Below are 18883 nucleotides of genomic sequence, written 5' to 3'. Positions count from 1 at the left end.
AGTCGAAATCTTAATATATAATGGTTGAACACGAACAAAACTTCATTGCTTTCATTTTGTCGGTCATCTTTATTTGTCTTTCAAATCTCATAATAATTTGTACACTTTTAAGATTTCTTTATTTTTATTTAGTAGACACTAATTGTGGTAGTTGGAATTGATAGTTAGTCAGAATTGGATCCTCTTTTTGGTATAATTTACCTAGAAAACTTCTCTGTTGAATTTTGGTGTAATTTACCTAGAAAACTTATTTGTTGTGGTGGTTGGAATTGGTGGTGGTGTGGGGTATGCAGTGGTTTGTGTGATAAGTGAGGTGCAGCAGGTGGTGGTGTAGTGGAGTTTAAGCTTTGAGGTGGTGTAGGATTAAGGATTACATACTTTGTTAGGGGTTACTAGAGGGGTCGGGGTTACTAGATGAGTTACTTGAAGGGTTACTTGAGGGGTTACTTAAGTGGGTTACTAGGTCAGGGGTTACTTGGTCGGTCAGGGGTTACCAGATGGGTTAATAGGTCCGGCCAGGGGTTACTTGGTCCGGTCAGGGGTTACTTGGGAGGTTACTTAAGTGGGGTTACTTAAGTGGGGTTGGTTACTTGGGGGTTACTTAAGGGGTTACTTTTAGGGTTACTAGAGGGGTTACTTTAGGGGTTACTAATAGTGCACCGTGCCGCACCGTGCGGCCAGCCGCACCAGAAACGCGTTGTAGTATAAAACACAAATACTTCGTATATAGGTATGAATACTGATAATTTTATATAAATAAAATATACAAAGTATATATTACTAAGATTTATCCCTACCTTAATAATAAAATGGTTAAAAAAAACTCTTATAATAGTGCATGGACATTTATATATCTAAAAATGTTCTTTTTACATATATTTTCCCCCATTTAATTTTAAAAGTCTTAAAATTGTCTCTTGAATTCGCTAAATTGATTTAAAAAGTTATGTTTATTTCAATATTTAAAGCCATTTACTATTTTCATTTCCTTTTGTTTTAATTTTTCTATTTAGAATTTATTAGACTATTAGGTTTCAAGATCGAAGTCAATATCTTTTTACAGTACAATCACTAAATCAAAATCGCTCAACTAAAGTTTTGGACATTGCATAGCTACATAACATCCAACACATTTAATGATTACATGCAAATAATTTTAATAAAACTACGCATTCGATATAAGTTATTAAACAATTTAACTATAGATACATTTTGATAGGTTTATATCTTTCATATTAATAAAAATTTACAAATGTTATTATTATATTTTGAAAAAAAAATTAGACTTTGGAGTTTTGTATAAGATAGATAAAGGATGAGTTAATTCCCGTCATATATGCATTGAGTTTTGGGTGTTCTATCCGGTTCACCCTTTGGGCTAATCCAGATTTGAGGATCTGTTCTAGGCTATTAGGTTCCACTTCTCTTCCGATTGTTGTTGCAGGGGAGTGAACACAGGTCCTCCCCACCAAGTGTAATCACAATCACCACTACACCAACAACCAAACACTTGGTATGGAGGACACGTGTTATAAAATATTATATAATATACATATACTTTTTTATATTATAAAAAATATTATATTATATATACATACTATTATAGTTAAAAGTATTATTATGTATAAAACAACATAAATTATTGCACATGATTGTTGTATATCTGGTATAGTACATGAGCAATGCACGATTTTTAAATCAAAATGTTAGTTTTTCTAAAAAAAATTCACAAGTAATAGCATTGTTAATACGAATATTACAATTTAAAACACGAGTAATAGTTATAATACATTTTATATCTATCCTTTTTCTGTCAAATGTCTAATTCAATTTAACTTTTATTCTTCTTGTTTAGATTAGTTATTGGTTCAGGTTTTTTTTTTAATGCAAGAAAAACAAAAGGTCATTGTAAAAGACATTGTATAGAAAATGAAAGGCCGATTAAAATTAAATTTTTGTTCAAGATTATGTATTTTTTTCCAAGACAACATTTCGGCTCAGCATTCAGTATTTGTCAAGGTGTACAACAAACGATAAAAGTAATTTTTACACTATTTTGTATTTTTATCAAAAACTTTTGTATTCAACCGATTACTTGAATTGAATTTAGGATAACTTGTAGACTATTTTGGGTAACTTTTATCAATAAAGCATAAGTAACTTTCATTCATTACAAGGTAGCTTTTATAATAGGTGCACAATATTTTATTGTACATCTGATTTTTTTAAAATGTTTGTATTGATTTCATAATTGACGTCAAACTAAATTCTATCGATTTTATTTAATTTTCATAAAAAAAAAACAATATTAGCCTTTCAAAATACGAAATATTTGTTTCCTTAATTATGCCACTTTAATCATATTGCTTCAAATTAGTTATTATTCTTTAACTTGACTATAAATTTAATTTTCATATATATATATATATATATATATATATATATATATGTATATGTATATATATTAGCCTTTCAAAATACGAAATATTTGTTTCCTTAATTATGCCACTTTAATCATATTGCTTCAAATTAGTTATTATTCTTTAACTTGACTATAAATAAAGATTGGAAATACTTTATGGATTATTTGTAATATTGGAAAGTATATATATTTATTATAAAAAAAATTAAATCAATATTTATGTTAGGAAATCATGAAAATCTTATACATGTATAGAAACTTGCTTTTATTGTTTGAAGTTTAACAAAAATAACTATGCTTGAACATGTAAACAGTAATTATATAGATATATTTTATACTTAAGATAATCCAATGAGAGAGTGACATTTGTCATCCTCAAATTGAGACGCTTGTCTTTTAGTATAATACATAGATGGATAGATGTCATCTTACACTATTAATTTTTTATTACACCATTTTTTTTAATTCTTTACTTATACTTCATCTTTCCTATACACTTCATCTCTTCATCTTCATCTTCATCTCTCCCCTTAAATTAAACCTTTTCCTATTCTCTCTTTAATTTTAGCCCTTCCATTTTCTTTTTAAGCCCTTTTTGGATTAAAGTTCCAAAATTTTAATTTCTTTAATCATGTTTTCGATTACATATTATACCCTATAATGACTTATTGATATTTCCTCACTTATCTCTCAATACAATTTTATATGAATAACCCGTGCATTGCATGGGCCATAAGACTAGTTATAGATAAGGCAAAAACTAACGAACGCCCCGAGAGCGTTGGATAATTAAGCTAAAACTAGAAAGGTTGCATTAATATTAACCTTAATTACACCAGTCGACGCGTGATTTTGTAATGCTTTCCCAAATTAATATCACTTTAAGTAGTATTTTAAATGTTTATCTAACGCCTCGGAGCGTTCGTTAGCAAGATCCTTTAAATAAATAAACTGGGGTAAAATCAAATTTAGGTATTTTAGATGTGGTTTATGTACAACTTTTCAATTATTTAACTGCTATGTGCATACACAATTGTGATTCTCGTGTTTTTTCTTACTCTCACTTTCTAACTTCTCGTGATATTTTGTCTTTTCAATTATACGCGTTTAATAGATGTGTTTTGTGGATACATTATTCACAATAAATCCTCAAATCTAATCCTATCATATTATGTAATCTTATCTAATTAATAAGAACTTTTAGCGATTCGATTCACACTGCACATCAAATCATCAAGATTATCAACACCTGTGATTTGATTATAATTTGTGTTTTATTGATAATTAAAAAATTTATTAGTCAGAGTTTTACATTAACAAATATGCTTGTCAAAATAAGACATTAAAAATAAAAAAAATCAAAGGGAGTATTTTGTATCTAACTTACGTGAGCAAATAATAGAATCAACAATGATCGGATAAAAATTAAATGGAAGCATAAGGCTATGTTGACTCACTTGATTTTTCCTACACTTATTTTTATTTTCGACAAGTCTTATTACGTGTGGCCAGTTGGCCACATTAATTTATAAGAGTGTTTTTTATTTATTTGTATGAAAAAACACATTAATCTATAAGAGTAACTCCTTATTCATAAAAGTAACCCAAATTCACTATAAGTAATCTCCATTTGTTCATTTGAGTGACCCATATTTTTTTTTGTTTTAACTAATGAAAGAATAAATTATGTTTATACTTTATATGATCTTAATTTATTAATTATTTTGTTTCATATATGATGAAGGACCCTGCTGAACCGAAAACCCTTACGAATCAACCCGGCTAGACAATTCGGGAGAGAGGGGTGAAGGTAATTGAATTCCACCTCCCAATTTGTCATTAGGGATTGAATTTCCAACCTCATGGTTGGAAGGTGATATCCTTTCCACTGTACAAACTGAAGGCCTATTCTCATACGTTGAAATTCAGTTCAGTTCAACTCCTAATTTCCTTCTCTTGTTATAAAATATTCATTTTACTTCAGTTCAGTTGAGTTCAGTCAATGAGAACAGGCCTGAGTTTGGTAAAATTTGAATTATTTTATATGAACATATATAATTTATTTTATATAAACCTGATTTCTTTTTTCTTTTGAAATAAAAGAAAATACGATGAAAGTTGTGCCTGGTAAAAAGCTTAAAGCTGAAACCTATCGTGTTAATTGGCTTTGCCTATATAATTGTATTAACTTATTTTATTAATTGATTGTATAAAGTATAATGGTAAATATATAGTTGATTGTTACTAAAAGTTGTTTAAGCACGAGAAATGACCAATAAGTTAATTATGGCCTGGGGTAGGTAATGAAAATAGAGTTTTAGATTAAATGGGCATAAGTTTACTTTAACCTTAAGATGTTGAGTAAGCTAAAGAAAAAGCCTATTAATGGGATGAGCTACTTGAATCAGCTCTCTACCACACTATCCAAAATAGCTTATTTGATAAAATTAATATTGGCCAAATAAGCTAATTCTGTCCAATAAGCTGATATGTTCCAAACACATCTGAAGTGTTACAAAACAAACCTACATTTATGAAGGCAAGTATTCATTTATTTAGCATAAAGAGATTTCACCTTAAAATATGAAGACAATAGGAGGGTCTCACTCATATTTGGAAAAAAACCTTTATAACACTTTATCTTCTAAACCCTAGGCTCTATTGTAAATTTTTAAAGAGGCTTTAATCGAATCTTAACAGTGGAACGAAAGCCTCAATCTTAAATTTTTTTTTTACTTGTTTATTTTTTAGCTGATAATAATGGTTCCTTGGCTGGGAGGGAACTTGCTCCCTAGAGAGAAAGAGTTTTGTCATTCAAAACACAAGGTTTTTTCAATCTCTTGGGAAACAAGGTTTTCTTTGCACTTGGAATTGTCTCAGGCTATGCAAAGCTACAATTGATGTTGCTTGCTCAGATTCAGATTTGAATTGAAATTGTCACATGTATTTACTTCCTCGGCTCCCAAAAGTGCGAAGCGACAATGGAATTTATAAAGGTGTATGAATCAATAATATGTCAAATTGTTATATTTTATGGATCAAGATATAATATGTTGAATTGTTATATTTTTATAGTTGGATTTGTAGTTCTTCCATAGTCGTTTAATCATGTTTGATTTTGTCAAACTTATTTTTTGTTGTTAATTGTCAATTATAAATATCGTACAAATCAATGAAAATTAGTATCTTTTGGTGTTGAAGCTATAATATAGAAAGCTAGAGTGGAAGAATAATGTAAACTTGTATTCAATTCAGTCCAAGTAAATCCAACTATAATAACAAGTCTTGTATAGCCCATATAGGCATGACAAACAAAGATATAACTAATTAAGGATGCATAACTCCATATTCACACGCCTAACGTAATGCACACCTGAGGTGTTGTTTGGTTTACATAAAAAATATATGAATTTAGAGTTATCAGAATTTGCAAAAATGAGTATAAGTTAATTGGTTGAATAAATTTGGTGAAATGGGGGGAACGAGAACTTTCTAAGAATTTTCAGTTCCCATAAGATATACTTGGTCCCCCTCTAGGTATTTAGGTAAGTTTACTTCCCTTCTTACGTACTAATCAAACAACTTTAAGAAATTCCCACGAATTTGATTATGGAATTTAATTCCTATATATTAAAAGTTCATGGGAATTTTCACTTTTTATATTAACCAAACGACCTCTAAGTAACGTAATAAGTCCATTTATTTCCACATATTTTGCAAAATATTCCCTCCATTGTTTTAAAGTGTCTTAATTTTCAAATGTGACCGTTTTTGTAAGTGTTCCATCTCCAAATTTAGAAATCCCACTCACATCATACATTATGGTCCTGTTCACTTCACCTTATTTTTGTTGAAATTCAATTATTTTTACTGAATTAAAATTAATTTTACTGAACTAAAATTATTTTTACTAATTATCTTTAATATTTCTTCTTTAACATTACTGATTTTTACTAAACTGAAATTATAACATATGTTATAAGAAAGGTGATTATTTTACCATCTAATCCAACTATCAACTATGTTATAAACATGAAAATAAATATATATAATTGATAATCACAAAGTATAATTAAAAAACATTATAAATATCATATACATATTATTATAAGAAATACCCCCTCTATGTTTTTTTAAGTGTTATAATAACCGAATCCAGCCGTGTTTTAATAAGTGTTTCACTTTCTTTTTTGGCAAAAAACTACATTAAAATTTTATATCTCTCTGCTCTCATGGTCTCCACCCAAACCCAGTACTACGGAGTACTTTTTATTATTATTATTATTATTATTATTATTATTATTATTATTATTGTTGTTATTATTATTATATATCTCCTCTCACATTCATTACTTTTCAATAAACTATTAACCCCACTATTTTTCTTTTACAATTTTTTAATACTTCAATTACCCAACTTACCTCTTATTTTATTTAAATTAAATTGCCTAAAATTATATACTGGTCAAACTATAACACTTAATAAAACACGAAGGGAGTAATCAATCAATAACTATATACTAAAAGACACACCAGCAATGACACGTGTCATGCTCTGGTGTGTTCTTAGTATTTTGTATTTTTTTTTATAATTTAGAAAATTTTATTTAAAGAACTTATTTAAAAGAAATTTTTTTTTGTCAACCAAATAAAGAAATAATAATATTTACCTTTCTTATGTTATTACCCAATTAAGTACGGATTAATAAGGAAATAAATAATCTCTGTACAGAAGTGTAATTATGATGGAATATAATTTATTCTACAAATATATTAACTTTTTATTTTGTATGCCATAAAGGCATAAATTAATTTATATAAAGAAAATATGGAGGGATTAAAATAACCGTGCATGACACGGGACCTAACCTAGTTTAATTAACAGCGCGGTGTAACACTCAAGCTATACACTACTTAAACACTTAAAAAAATATTCAAAGGGAGTACTTAGCAACCCAACAAACACGTTCCTCTTCTAAACAATACCAGAACAAAAGACGTTTCTCTGTTTGTCCTCGTTTTCACTTTATATCAGTTTCCAGTTGAAGCGCACTTTACGTTCTCAATTGAGGCGACTTCTGGTATTACTATCCTCCACTGAAGCAGCTTTAAAGGTCAGATTATCATTATTATTATTATTATTTTTTTTTTTTTTATTTTTTTTTTTTGTGGGTAATCATCGAATGTCATGTTCACAATCTAGGGTTTATCGTTAATTTTATTTTTCAGTTTAGTCAATTTAGGGTTCTTCAGTAGACCCATTTTGCTGCTAAATAAGAAAATTTTGTGACTTTTCGAGCCTAATTTGATATTTGAATCAAATTTGCCTTATATGTTAGGATGGAACTATGAAATTGGACCCTTTTTTCCTGAATCTATGTGAATTTTCAATCATATTTTTTTAATTGAATCAAATTTGATTGCTAATGTGTTGCAGAACTCTTTATCATTTAGGGAGAAACTCATATTCGTGGGTTAGGGTTTAAGCTTGATTTTGGTGACAGTTGGTGATAATTATTGAGAATTTATCTAATTTGGTAGGAGAAAGTAGCAATTTTGTTGTTGAGATTTGAGAAAGTGAAAGAATGTTGTCAATTGTTAATTAGCACCATGACAATTCAGTCATTTTCAATGTCATTGTAGTTATTCCTAAAGATACTTGAAATAATTTCCGTTGCAGTAAAGGTAAGGTTTGAGGTAGGAGCTAGCTTTCTTTTGTGAATAGTTGTCTATGTCATTCAAGATCAATAAAAAAAAAGTCGATGATGGCTTGTCAAATGATTTATGAAAATCAAGGGAGAATAGCGTCTATACTTAAAGCATGGGCATTGATTTTTCCGTCTTCTCTCCCTTTGCTTGCCAAGCTATCTACACCAAGTGTGCTCAACCTTCAGCCTTTTTATCTTGGGTAACATAAGGGTATGGAAAAGTAGGTTTTATCCAAACAGAGTCCACAGACGAATTCTGTGAACTGCCTTAGTTGAAATTCACAATTTCCTTGATAAACAAATCAGTGTGTCATATTGTGGAGAGGTTGCTGTGATCTTATTCTGCTGTCCTGATCTTATATAGTTGAAGCTCTTGGAGTAGTTGAACAAGTTTGGGCTCATCCATTGATTATGGGTCAAATTAGAGTTATCTTTGACCTATTCTTCCCATTTGCCGGGAGGGGGTAGGATTGATACAAAACAAAATCAAAGATTTATTCTCAAATAGATGGGGTTGGCTGCATTAACCAATAATCTATCTCTTGTTGTCGTCCAAGTTCTCTTATTCCATTTTCTTCTATTTGTTGTTTCCTTCCCTATGAGGAAAAGTGGATGATGGCTTGTCAACTACTATATGAAAGCCTAATTAAGGGACACTAGCATCTTTACTTAGTGCATGAGCATTAATTTTTCGCTCTTTTCTCCCTTTGCTTTCCATTTTTACAAGCTATCCACATTGAGTGTGCTCAAGCTTCAACCTTTTTAAGAGCTCTGTGCCTCTGTGAGGTCTGAAGCCTTGGGATTTTGCTATAAAATATAGATCTTGCACATTTTACTAGGGGTATGGAAAAGTAGCTTCTATACAAACTGCTGTCTTAGGTGAAATTCAGAACCTATCCACAATATGATACACATTGATCTAACTGCTAATATGATCTGAATTATTTGAAGCTCTTGGAGAGTAGTTTCACAAGCGGGGGTTCATCCTTTGATATTGGATCATATCACACAGCTTCTCACATTTTGTTGTCAAATCAATGTCATCTTCAACCTATTCATTAAGTAGGGGGATTGTGGGGTATGATTTAACAGCAAAATGAAAGCTTACTTCCCCAATCGATAGGGCTGGCTGCATGAACCTGTCATCCACATAAGTTCTCTTCCACCATTCCCTTCTATATATTGCTTTCTTCATGAGATTTTTTTAACTCTCTCCTTCTCGGTCATCTTGGGCCTCTCTCGGCTTCTTTTGATGCTTCCATTATCCCCTCATCTTCCTTATAGGAGTGATACCATCTATGCTTTTTTATTCAAAATAGTTTGTCAGGTATTGTCGTCATCGCTGAGGGTCTAAACTGTAAAGCCTACATCATTTAATCTCACCAGTATTTGTTTTGGAACTTGTACCCCTGTGTTTCAGTACTTTCTTTTTGACTTTCTCGTTTTGGAGGAGATCAATTCTTAGAGTAGATTATGGAAAATAAAAAAGTTAGTATTATTTTCTCTGAAAAAAAAAAATCTTTTCCCTTTCCTTATGCTGAGAACTGAATTAGAATGATGCCAGCTTACTGATTTCTGATTGGATTTTGATTGAGCATTTGAGCTGATGGAGAGGCTGTGTAGAAAGAGCGTGGTTATTTAAAAATTTGCTCAAGGTCAAGTCACATTCGAACAACTCCATCGAAGTTCATGTATGGACTTGAGCTCTAATTTTGCAGGGATGTTAAGCGTACTCCTCTTTAATAGTGATTTGGGGTCATTTGTGTTATAGAAAAGTTCTGTTGGGATAGCCTGCCCTCAGGCTCTTACTAGGAATCCTCAGTTTAATTGTCAAAATTTGAGGATGCCTTGGTATATTTGAGCGTAACCTTATGAAATACTCTCCTTCTCGTAATGTCAATTTAAATGTGAAAAGGGGTCTTTGAACTATGCATATTGTGCTATGTAGATAGATTTTCTTATTAGATGTTAGCTTATTACTCCATGCTTCTCTGCCAGAGCTTAGGAAAGACATAAGAGAAAAATGGTAATGGATAAACAAATGGAAATGTTTCTTCTGTTTCCTCAACTTTTTGCAGGCCGTAGCTGATTTGTATTTATATCCTAGTTCTATGCAACCTGCTAGATATTTGCTGCAATAATTTAAATTGTCTTCTGTTGGCTAAAAATGCTTTCCAGTCGCAAGCCTGTTATATCTTCACGCCTAATGGCTTTTTATATGCATCTTTTTAACATGTATGTTGCTACCAGCTTTTTCAATGCTGAAAGGAAGAAGGGTCGTTGGCAAGGGAGAGGCAATGGCTGCTCACTATGCTTTTGGTCCTCATGAAGACGACGCAATTATAAAGCACAGGCTTCTCACTCGCACAACCACAACAAGAGGTGAACCTCCATTGAAGAAGTTACAAAAGAAATTTACTGCCTTTGTCGTTGAGGTTGAGAAGAATGCAGATAATTACAATGATTGTGAGAGACTTGCGAAGACCTTTTTGCAGGAGCTTACCACTTTCGAGATCCCATTATTGAAAAGCAAAGCAGTTGTTGATGCAAATGTGAGGGAAAAAGAGCATTTCAACGAGTTGAATGATGAGATTAATAGCCAGATTCTTCAGGTTCATGCAGAAATAGAAAACCTAAAGAAAGAACTTGAAGCCAGCAAGATTGAGAGAAAGCACAAGGAGGAGTGTGAGATGATACGAAAACTAATTGCCACACAGCCCCCTAGGTCTGAAACAGAGAAGATGATAGCTGAACTTGAGAAAGAGATAGCTGCCTTGGAAGCAGAAGATATGGCTAGTACAAGGATGCTGGAACTTCGCAAGAAACAGTTTGCTCTGTTATTACAAGTGGTATGTTTTAAATCTGCTGTATTACCCTTTTTTTTCCCTTCGAGGGACTGCTATATTACTTGTTTTCCCTCAGTTGTGTCATTTATGTTGATAATGGATGTCAGTTCATCATAGTTATGTGGAGTTTGCTTAACAATTTAGGTAACTAACACCAGACAAAATTTTCAATACGCCCTTACTCCTTAGTGAACCAAACTAGAGTTGGGCTTAGGTAAAGGACTTTTTGCCCTTTGTATACGTTAAAGGGGATTATAGACGTTCTGCACCCTGTTAGTGCAATGCTGCAATGCAATTGATTGAAGAAGATTAGAAGGGATATAACATCTTATTGACTATTTGTATTTTGTTTAGGTGGATGAGTTGCAGGTAACAATTGAAGATGAACAGAGGAGTCTGGTGGAAGAGATGAAAAATCAGTCTGAAGAGCAGAAGGTTGGTCCACAAGATCCGAGCGGGAGTGCAGAAGCCATGAGCATTGATTAGCAATTTACTGTGTTTGGTAATCTGGGGCTTTACAAGTAATTATGTAATATTGTGATCGATATAATATCTTTATGGTCATGCTCTGAGTGGGCAAACCGTTCGTGCTTTTGCAGGATTAGGAATCATTTTGTACAATTTGAAAAGAGTGAATGCAATCTGCATTCTTTGCTGGATAACTAGGATCATTTAGGTTGTTAGACTCTAAAAGCATGCAAGCCATATTGATCTGGAATTCTGGAAAGGACTTCATTTGATCATTCGTAGCCAGAATGGCCATACGTCAGTGTGGTTCTTGCAGCTCCTGAAGTTACACAAAAGCCAGTGATGAAAGTATTCCACATGGATGCTTTACTGGACCATATTAAAATCAACTTACAACTTTTAGCCTCAAGATGTCATATGTGGCCAATATGGGAACTTGGGAAGGAAATTATTCTTGTATTTTCCCACATTTTATTATATGTATGTACCAAGTACTATGTAGGTTTGTTGCTTACAAATTAAAATCTTTATTTTGAGAACAAGCTATTCAATAGACCAATATTAGTAAAAACTTTAAAGAGAGATAAAATATTGAACAACTAGTTTTTGTTTTGTTTTAAAATTTTCATTTTTTGTGCCTCGTTTACTTTATGTTAACCAAATAACCAAAAAAGGATTTGAGTGGTTCTATTCTTAGAATTTTTTTTCCCATATAATAAAAAGGTGAAACTTTTACCATGAAAATATTGGAAACAAATATTTTTTTTTTTTACTAAACAAGTACTTATCAACTAAAAAATAATTTCTGATTTTTGTTTTTTCAGAAATATTTTTTTATAAAAATTGAATTTATATTATATGGCAGGATTAAAACAATTCTCTATGCAAGAACCTGTGTATCCTGAACATGAAATTTACAGGCAGTTTTTTTTTTTTTTTTTAGATTTATCACCCAATAATTAGAGTCAAATTTAAGATTAGAAATAGTTGGGGTGGTGAACTCCTTTACGGAGCTTCCAAAAATTGACGGGTAAGACCTGCCGAAAGTAGGGCAGGGAACTCACTCGCCTTAATAATTGTGTGTTCGTTAGGTGGTGTCGGCACGACCCGCCATCACTAGGCGTTCATCAACGAGTCGCCACGCACCCCTGACAGGACGGGTTAACCATTCCAAAAGAGTCGAGAATACAATTTAAATAAGTGCTCTGGTCTTCTACTCTTCTCAGTCTTCGATGTGGGATTGTTTCATTTTATTTTTCCTTTGATCTTTTACATCTTTATCACTCTAGCCACTTTCTTCAACAAATTTAATCTGTTTCAATTTACTTCAGCTCTAGCAGTTCGATGTTTTGGGCTATTGGGGTACTCCAGATGCAATTTCATATTTTGATGAAGGTAATTTTATCAGGCATAATTTCGATGTTCAAACCATATTACCATCAAAGTAATACTTCGTAATGTTTATTATTAAGGGAACTCACTCGCCTTATTACTCTAATATTTTTTTAATGAATGTCTGACTTATCTTTGCATTCTGAAGCTTTTGTTCTGTCTTGTGTAAAGGGAAGTAAAATATTGAATCTGCGAATTGCATAGGTTGGCAGCCACCTACACGAAGCTATCTTAAGCACAACACCGACTGTGCTTGGAAAAGCAGAGCCATTAAGTGTACTAACAAGTAACAACACTTACAACTTACAAACTAATGGAATTAAGATTGTCTTGTCCAAGTAAAAATGTTCATATCGAATTTTCGAGTTACTAGTAGAAAATTTTAACTTCTCAAAGGGGTCGCCATTACATTTGATATCGCATTGATTTCATAATTCACAAGTGAAAATTTGCATTCATTCTCAATCATTCAAACTATTATATATACTTTCCACCTGCTTTCTCCCCAAAAATGCCCTTTGAAGGTCAAAGCCAATGAATCGAATATCAACCGAAGCCATAGAAAGAAAGATGCACAAAGAAAGATAAGATGCACATAAGAGAATTTTGACATTCACAAGAATCACACATTTTACTGATCAACCACAGCACAATTGACACATACATTACAAAGCTGTGTGATTTTTTCCAAACTTTTGCCCTTTTTCGCCCACAATTATCTCTTTCTATTCAATGAATACAGCAGGTTAGGCTTTTTGAGTTATTCGGGTAAAGAGTGGAAAAAGAGGCAAACTGCTGAGATATCATCCATTGCTATCCCTCGTCGTTTTCGCTTCCATTCTCGGACTGCATGATCTACCAATTTCTTAGCAGCCTTGCCTCGATTAGGGCTTGACGATATAATTTGCACTGCCTCTTGATTAGAAACCACGTCCCATACCTGGTGCATAAAAGTGACATATTCATAAAAAGTATTAATTCATAGAGACAGAAAATTACATATATGTAAGGAATAAGTAGGATTTAAGCCTAACTTGTCCTGCACAATTATATGTTACGGAACCAGAACATACAGGAATCAACGGAATTACCATTTACCAACACAGACAAATTTAGTCAGCTCCGTGATTACTTGGCTAACTTTGTTACAGCTTAATATACTACGTGTTTGAAATGTATTTTAGAGCAAGTTTTTATAAAGTATACCCTCGAACAATAAAGAAAAACTTAAATCTAGCTAACAGATTTTTCTTCTAAGCATAGAACATTTAAAACAAGTTTAATAAAGCCACGACAAGTCGACAATAAGACCTACAAAATTCAGGTACAGAATTCTTTCCCCCCTTTTGATATCAATGAAGATGACTCATTCAGATTCTAAATGCTTATAAGAAAACTCCAAAAAAAAAAAAGGCTGTACAATTCCTAAAGTTTGAGAAGGGCAATTGGCTGACTAAAGTGATTGTATGATTCGTATCTATCTCTTAAGAAAGTCGTAAAGTTTATGAGTTACATACTTGCATATCAGACATAAAGCATGAGTCACTGTATTCAAGAGTTTGTTGATTCATTGCCCTTTCAAAGTTTAAATAATCCAGAGCACATGATTCCAATTTAATACTAGTACGAAGTATATCATCTAATTTGGACTAGTGTAGCTTACGTGTTAACTAATGCACCAATCAAGACATTAGAGAATTTATAAGACTTCACTACGGAAGCAAATAAATAATACTGTATTAGAAGCATATTATTATCTAATGTGCAAGTGGTGTATTAAATAAACTCAGAAAGTACATGCACATACCCCATCAGTAGCCAGCACAATGAACTGGTCTTTGCTGGTAATATTCCTTTGTGTTACTTCAGGCACAGATATAAGGCCAAAATCCTTGATGCAATAATCTCCAAAAGCTCTAGACATTGCTAGCCCGGGCACCTCCTCGTCAGGTAGCCACACCCTATGTACTCCAGGCTCATCATGTAAGCAGAATACTCGTCCATTACATTGCATTATTCGCTCAGCTTCCTCTGTTAGCAAATATCAGAGCATAAGAATCCAAAATTTATGACAGCATAAACAGGATGTGATGAAGATTTGACATGTAGTTAAAATTAACTACACTAAAGTTGCACTATGGCAGGAGGTCAGATATTATGGTGAACTCACGAGGCAAATTGGGCTTGAAATCGATAGTTAGCTGTACAGCTTCCAAGTCACCGTCATCTGAAGTAGTACCCAATACAGCACGAGAGTCTCCAACATTAGCAATGATAATTTTGTCACCCTGGCAAAGAGAAAAAATGTGAAAAACTAAAATCAGTATCCGTGATTAAAATAATTTTCGATCATAAAGTTTTTTCACACATTGACCACATTGTTATACTAGTTGAAGAATTTAAATGAGTCTTTGAAGTATAAGTTTCATAAAATTCCAGCCTATCACAGAATATCTGATCAGCAAGGTGCATTTCTTTCACAAAGATCAATTTGACTAGGAAAGCAGCATCCTGCTACATTTTTTAGCTCCTAGCCTTAACAGAGACAATATGTTCACAGACTAGATAGTCCAAAAAAATTAAGTGGAAGTCACTAACTAAAACAAGTTGCTATTAAACTGATCACCGGGTTTAACTTTCTTATTATATTCATGACAGAGAAGAATGTACGGGAGGTACCTAATCCAACACTAATTCTGTTTGTCAGTTCATGTCAATTCTATAAGCCATCACCATTATAAAAGAAACCTATGACAAAATGAACAAGCAATTTGTCCTCTAATGGTCACATATATGTATTAATATAATCATACAGATTTAATAAGTGTAATTAGTGGGAAAAGTACATAATCTGCCTCAGATTCCGCATGCTACAAAAAAGGCTGGTGAAGTCTAATCCCCCAAAGTCCACAAAAATGATGGGCATCATTAGCCAATCTACTAACTAAGCATTCCAAATCCAACGACACCCTCTTTAGCACATGGTTTTTAAATTTGATGGCTTGTTATGTATATTGAAGTAGATTATTCATAAAGTTATATGTCTGTAAACTTGTTATAACAGACAAGATTCTCATTAGATATACTGAAAGCGAAACCCACAATAGGTGAGAATTTGAGGCTGAGAAGAATTTGTTATGGGCCACAAATTGATGGTTTATCAAAAACTATAATATCCATTCATCATTCTCAGGAGTGATTAACTTTAACTCTCTAAGTAGGACCCTCCACTAAAATGATTTCCATAGCTTTTTCAAAGCAGGGACATGGCCTGGAAGAGATGATCCCAAGCAATGAAAATGATAGAACTGTGCACATGATATCTTCACACAACTACAGACTACAGGACCACAAACGAACTATAACCGTGGAAACCACAGGAGCTGACTCGTGTAGAAACGTGACTGCAAACATGCAAAAAGATCAAAACATGAAACGTTTTTCATCGGCTAAGGAGAGAGCGCAACCTAAGGTGAAAATTTTGAAGGCTGAAGCTCACATGAATGAGAATCAAACCCTTCCTTTGGACCCCGATGGAATTGGCTTACTGATATAGCCACTCTTGAATCTCAAGATTGAGCCACATCCTGTTTAACAGTTCATTGCAGAATTATTCATCACTTCTACCTTCTTACTCAGCTTAATCAGTGCTTGAACATAATTTACAAGCTTTAGGAAACAACTTTGAGAATTGGTCAAAGTTCAAAGTATGTAGTCTAAATCCCTTTCTATCATGTAAGCATCTAAGCCAAAAGAATATAATCAAACAAATCCAAGCTATCTTCCTTTTAACCATGTAAGCATCTAAAATAATAGATAAATGAAATAATGAATGCAAGCTATCTTTTATTTACGCTATGTAATCCATACTTGATTAGCTGATTACAGACAAACTAATCGTACAGTCTCAGCCATTAGAAGGTAGAAAGAAATAAAGTACCTGTTTCACAATTGAAAGGGCGGTTGTTCCACTATAGTATGCATCAATTCTTCTATGTTGCTCAAGTTCTTGATCAATAGTAGCACATGCCCTCAAATAGGACTGCTTCCAAATATTGAACCAATTCATCTTCTTCTCTACCTCCATATCAAAATCCGGATCAAGCACCATTTGAGCAAGAGCCTCTTGCCAATTGCATAATAACGATGGTGGCATCGATTCCCTCACAGTCTTCGCAACAAAATGACCCCAAGGACCATGGCCATCAAAAATGCCACAAAAAATCATATCAGGTTGACATCCAAATTCCTGTTATGGACACAAATTAAACCAACCCTTAGCTTATTTTAGTCTATAATATAATATTATAACTAATCATTGACAATATTCACCAATTCATTTCTTCCCAACATAGAGAATAAAACCATCCAACATCAAACAACCTAATCTTGTACACAAATAAACATATACCCTCTAATCATAAGGATACCAACACTAATCATTTAAGTGCACATAATTCATATAATTACTTCATAATACAATAACATATACTTTTAATAAAATGTATGATATGTTCAAGTGATGTATACCTCCCAAACAATGCAACAATCTTGATTAACACCTTTTTGACCTTTCTTGGTGAACACTGAGGCGAAATTCTTCGAACCCTCGACATTAACAATGCCTGATGACCTTAATATCATATCATTCTTCTTAGCATCTTTTGCCATGGACTCTGCAGTTTCCCTACCTACAACTCCATTTCCTGAATTCTTCACTTTCTTAATTGACAATGATCTTGCTAACCCGTTAAACATTGATGACCAAGTACCCATTTCTTTTATTTTCCTGCAATAATATTTAGTAACAACAACACCCTTTAATTAAAATTCAGTGATTCTTGCTATTTATAATGACCCATCAAGTAAAGCAAGTATATATTGCATAATTCAAAGTTGGAAGAAATGTGATTCTGAACTAAAAAGATAAGAATCACAAACAATTTATAATAAGGTTCTTTTGATTTTTTGGGTTTAGAATGAAGATAAATCTAGAAGAGAGTAAAGTGTTTTTTCAAAGAAAAGTTTAAGAATATTGAATCTTACATGGAATTCCAATATTTGTCAGAAAATTCACTAGAACCACATAACAATTAAAAAAAAAATATATATTCTGAATCATTACATTTCTAATATTAGTGATTCATGAGATAAAACTATATCTTAAACTTAAATTAAAAGCTTATAATAATTAAATATTACTACTTTGAACAAAGGGGAAGCATAAAAGTTATGATCAAAACAAAGCTCCATCTTTCTATTAAGAGTAATAAATAAACAAATACCCAGATTGCAGAAGGGACCCAGTTAATCCATCTTAAAAACATACCCTTAAATTCTCAATCCCATCATTATTAAAGCCCAGAAAATAAATGTAAAAAAGACACCAACTTTCTCCATGAAAATTGGAAATTCAAAAAACCCATTTCAGAAAATTAAGAAAAAATCAAAACCCATAATTCTTAACTATACCAAGAAGAGAAAATTTCCATAAAAAGTAATAAATAAGAGCAAGTGATAAAAATAGTAAGTTTTGTTGACAGTAAATTAGACACCTTTCTATTAATTACCCTCAATTCTGTTTGTTCCAAGTTCCAGTTTGTGGGTGAAGAGAGAGAAAACAGAGATCAAAGAGCAGGAAGTTGATGCAGGTGATGAAGAAGTGAGCAAATTTGGTGAAATTTGAAGAGAAAAAAGTGGGAAGAAGGGATATTTCCAGAAAATGAAGGAAGAAATGGATCACATGAGTCCATATCTTGTTTCCCCTCTTATTATGTTTTTGTTTCTGGATGTTTTATTGAGGAAAAGAGAGAGAAAGAGAGAGAGCAAAACTACAAAAAGGACGCGATGTATAAGCACATCATGATATCAATACAAGTATGTATGCAAGTTGGTACGTACCAACAAGTATTTGGATCAATTGGTAAAAAGATCTTTCACTTAACTGAAAATTCTCGACTCTTGAATTTAAGCACTCCGTAATTAGTTAAAGTCTAATAAGTAACAGTATACGTGTATAAGCTCTTGTCACCTTGCGACTTGAAAAA

The 18883-nt window shown here is 32.4% G+C and overlaps 2 protein-coding genes across 4 annotated transcripts; one reads left to right on the top strand and one right to left on the bottom strand.

Moving 5' to 3' along the window:
• The first annotated feature begins 7341 nt into the window (after positions 1 to 7341).
• LOC110708719 (THO complex subunit 7A-like) lies at positions 7342 to 12044 on the top strand. 2 transcript variants are annotated; one of them, XM_021886923.1, is made up of 4 exons: positions 7342 to 7536; positions 10381 to 10979; positions 11331 to 11478; positions 11576 to 12044. In XM_021886923.1, the coding sequence occupies exons 2-3, from the start codon at positions 10389 to 10391 to the stop codon at positions 11460 to 11462; spliced, it is 723 nt and encodes a 240-aa protein (XP_021742615.1). In that variant the 5' UTR covers positions 7342 to 7536; positions 10381 to 10388; the 3' UTR covers positions 11463 to 11478; positions 11576 to 12044. The 2 variants fall into 2 exon arrangements, with proteins under 2 accessions (XP_021742615.1, XP_021742614.1); XM_021886922.1 differs by having other exon boundaries at positions 7344 to 7536; positions 11331 to 12044.
• A 1361-nt stretch (positions 12045 to 13405) lies between these two features.
• Positions 13406 to 18664, bottom strand: LOC110708718 (probable protein phosphatase 2C 73). 2 transcript variants are annotated; one of them, XM_021886920.1, is made up of 6 exons: positions 18392 to 18664; positions 17367 to 17625; positions 16777 to 17085; positions 15007 to 15124; positions 14644 to 14867; positions 13406 to 13776 (listed from the first exon to the last, which is right to left on the bottom strand). In XM_021886920.1, the coding sequence occupies exons 2-6, from the start codon at positions 17610 to 17612 to the stop codon at positions 13597 to 13599; spliced, it is 1077 nt and encodes a 358-aa protein (XP_021742612.1). In that variant the 5' UTR covers positions 17613 to 17625; positions 18392 to 18664; the 3' UTR covers positions 13406 to 13596. The 2 variants fall into 2 exon arrangements, with proteins under 2 accessions (XP_021742612.1, XP_021742613.1); XM_021886921.1 differs by having other exon boundaries at positions 18407 to 18664.
• Positions 18665 to 18883: the final 219 nt, after the last annotated feature.

Source organism: Chenopodium quinoa, unplaced genomic scaffold, assembly GCF_001683475.1.
Source record: "Chenopodium quinoa cultivar QQ74 unplaced genomic scaffold, ASM168347v1, whole genome shotgun sequence".
Taxonomy (NCBI): Eukaryota; Viridiplantae; Streptophyta; class Magnoliopsida; order Caryophyllales; family Amaranthaceae; genus Chenopodium; species Chenopodium quinoa.
Note: the sequence above shows the minus strand (reverse complement) of the source record. Positions and strands in the feature narration are given on the sequence as shown.

What these genes read in the sequence shown, in the direction of transcription:
- LOC110708719 (XM_021886923.1), top strand. Translation starts at nt 10,389, where the DNA reads ATGCTGAAAGGAAGAAGGGTCGTTGGCAAGGGAGAGGCAATGGCTGCT. An exon ending in TTGCTCTGTTATTACAAGTG is followed by an intron (nt 10,980 to 11,330) that starts GTATGTTTTAAA and finishes TATTTTGTTTAG; the next exon opens with GTGGATGAGTTGCAGGTAAC.
- LOC110708718 (XM_021886920.1), bottom strand. Translation starts at nt 17,612, where the DNA reads ATGGGTACTTGGTCATCAATGTTTAACGGGTTAGCAAGATCATTGTCA. An exon ending in TTTCAAGCCCAATTTGCCTC is followed by an intron (nt 14,868 to 15,006) that starts GTGAGTTCACCA and finishes ATTTGCTAACAG; the next exon opens with AGGAAGCTGAGCGAATAATG. An exon ending in TTGTGCTGGCTACTGATGGG is followed by an intron (nt 13,777 to 14,643) that starts GTATGTGCATGT and finishes TTTATGCACCAG; the next exon opens with GTATGGGACGTGGTTTCTAA.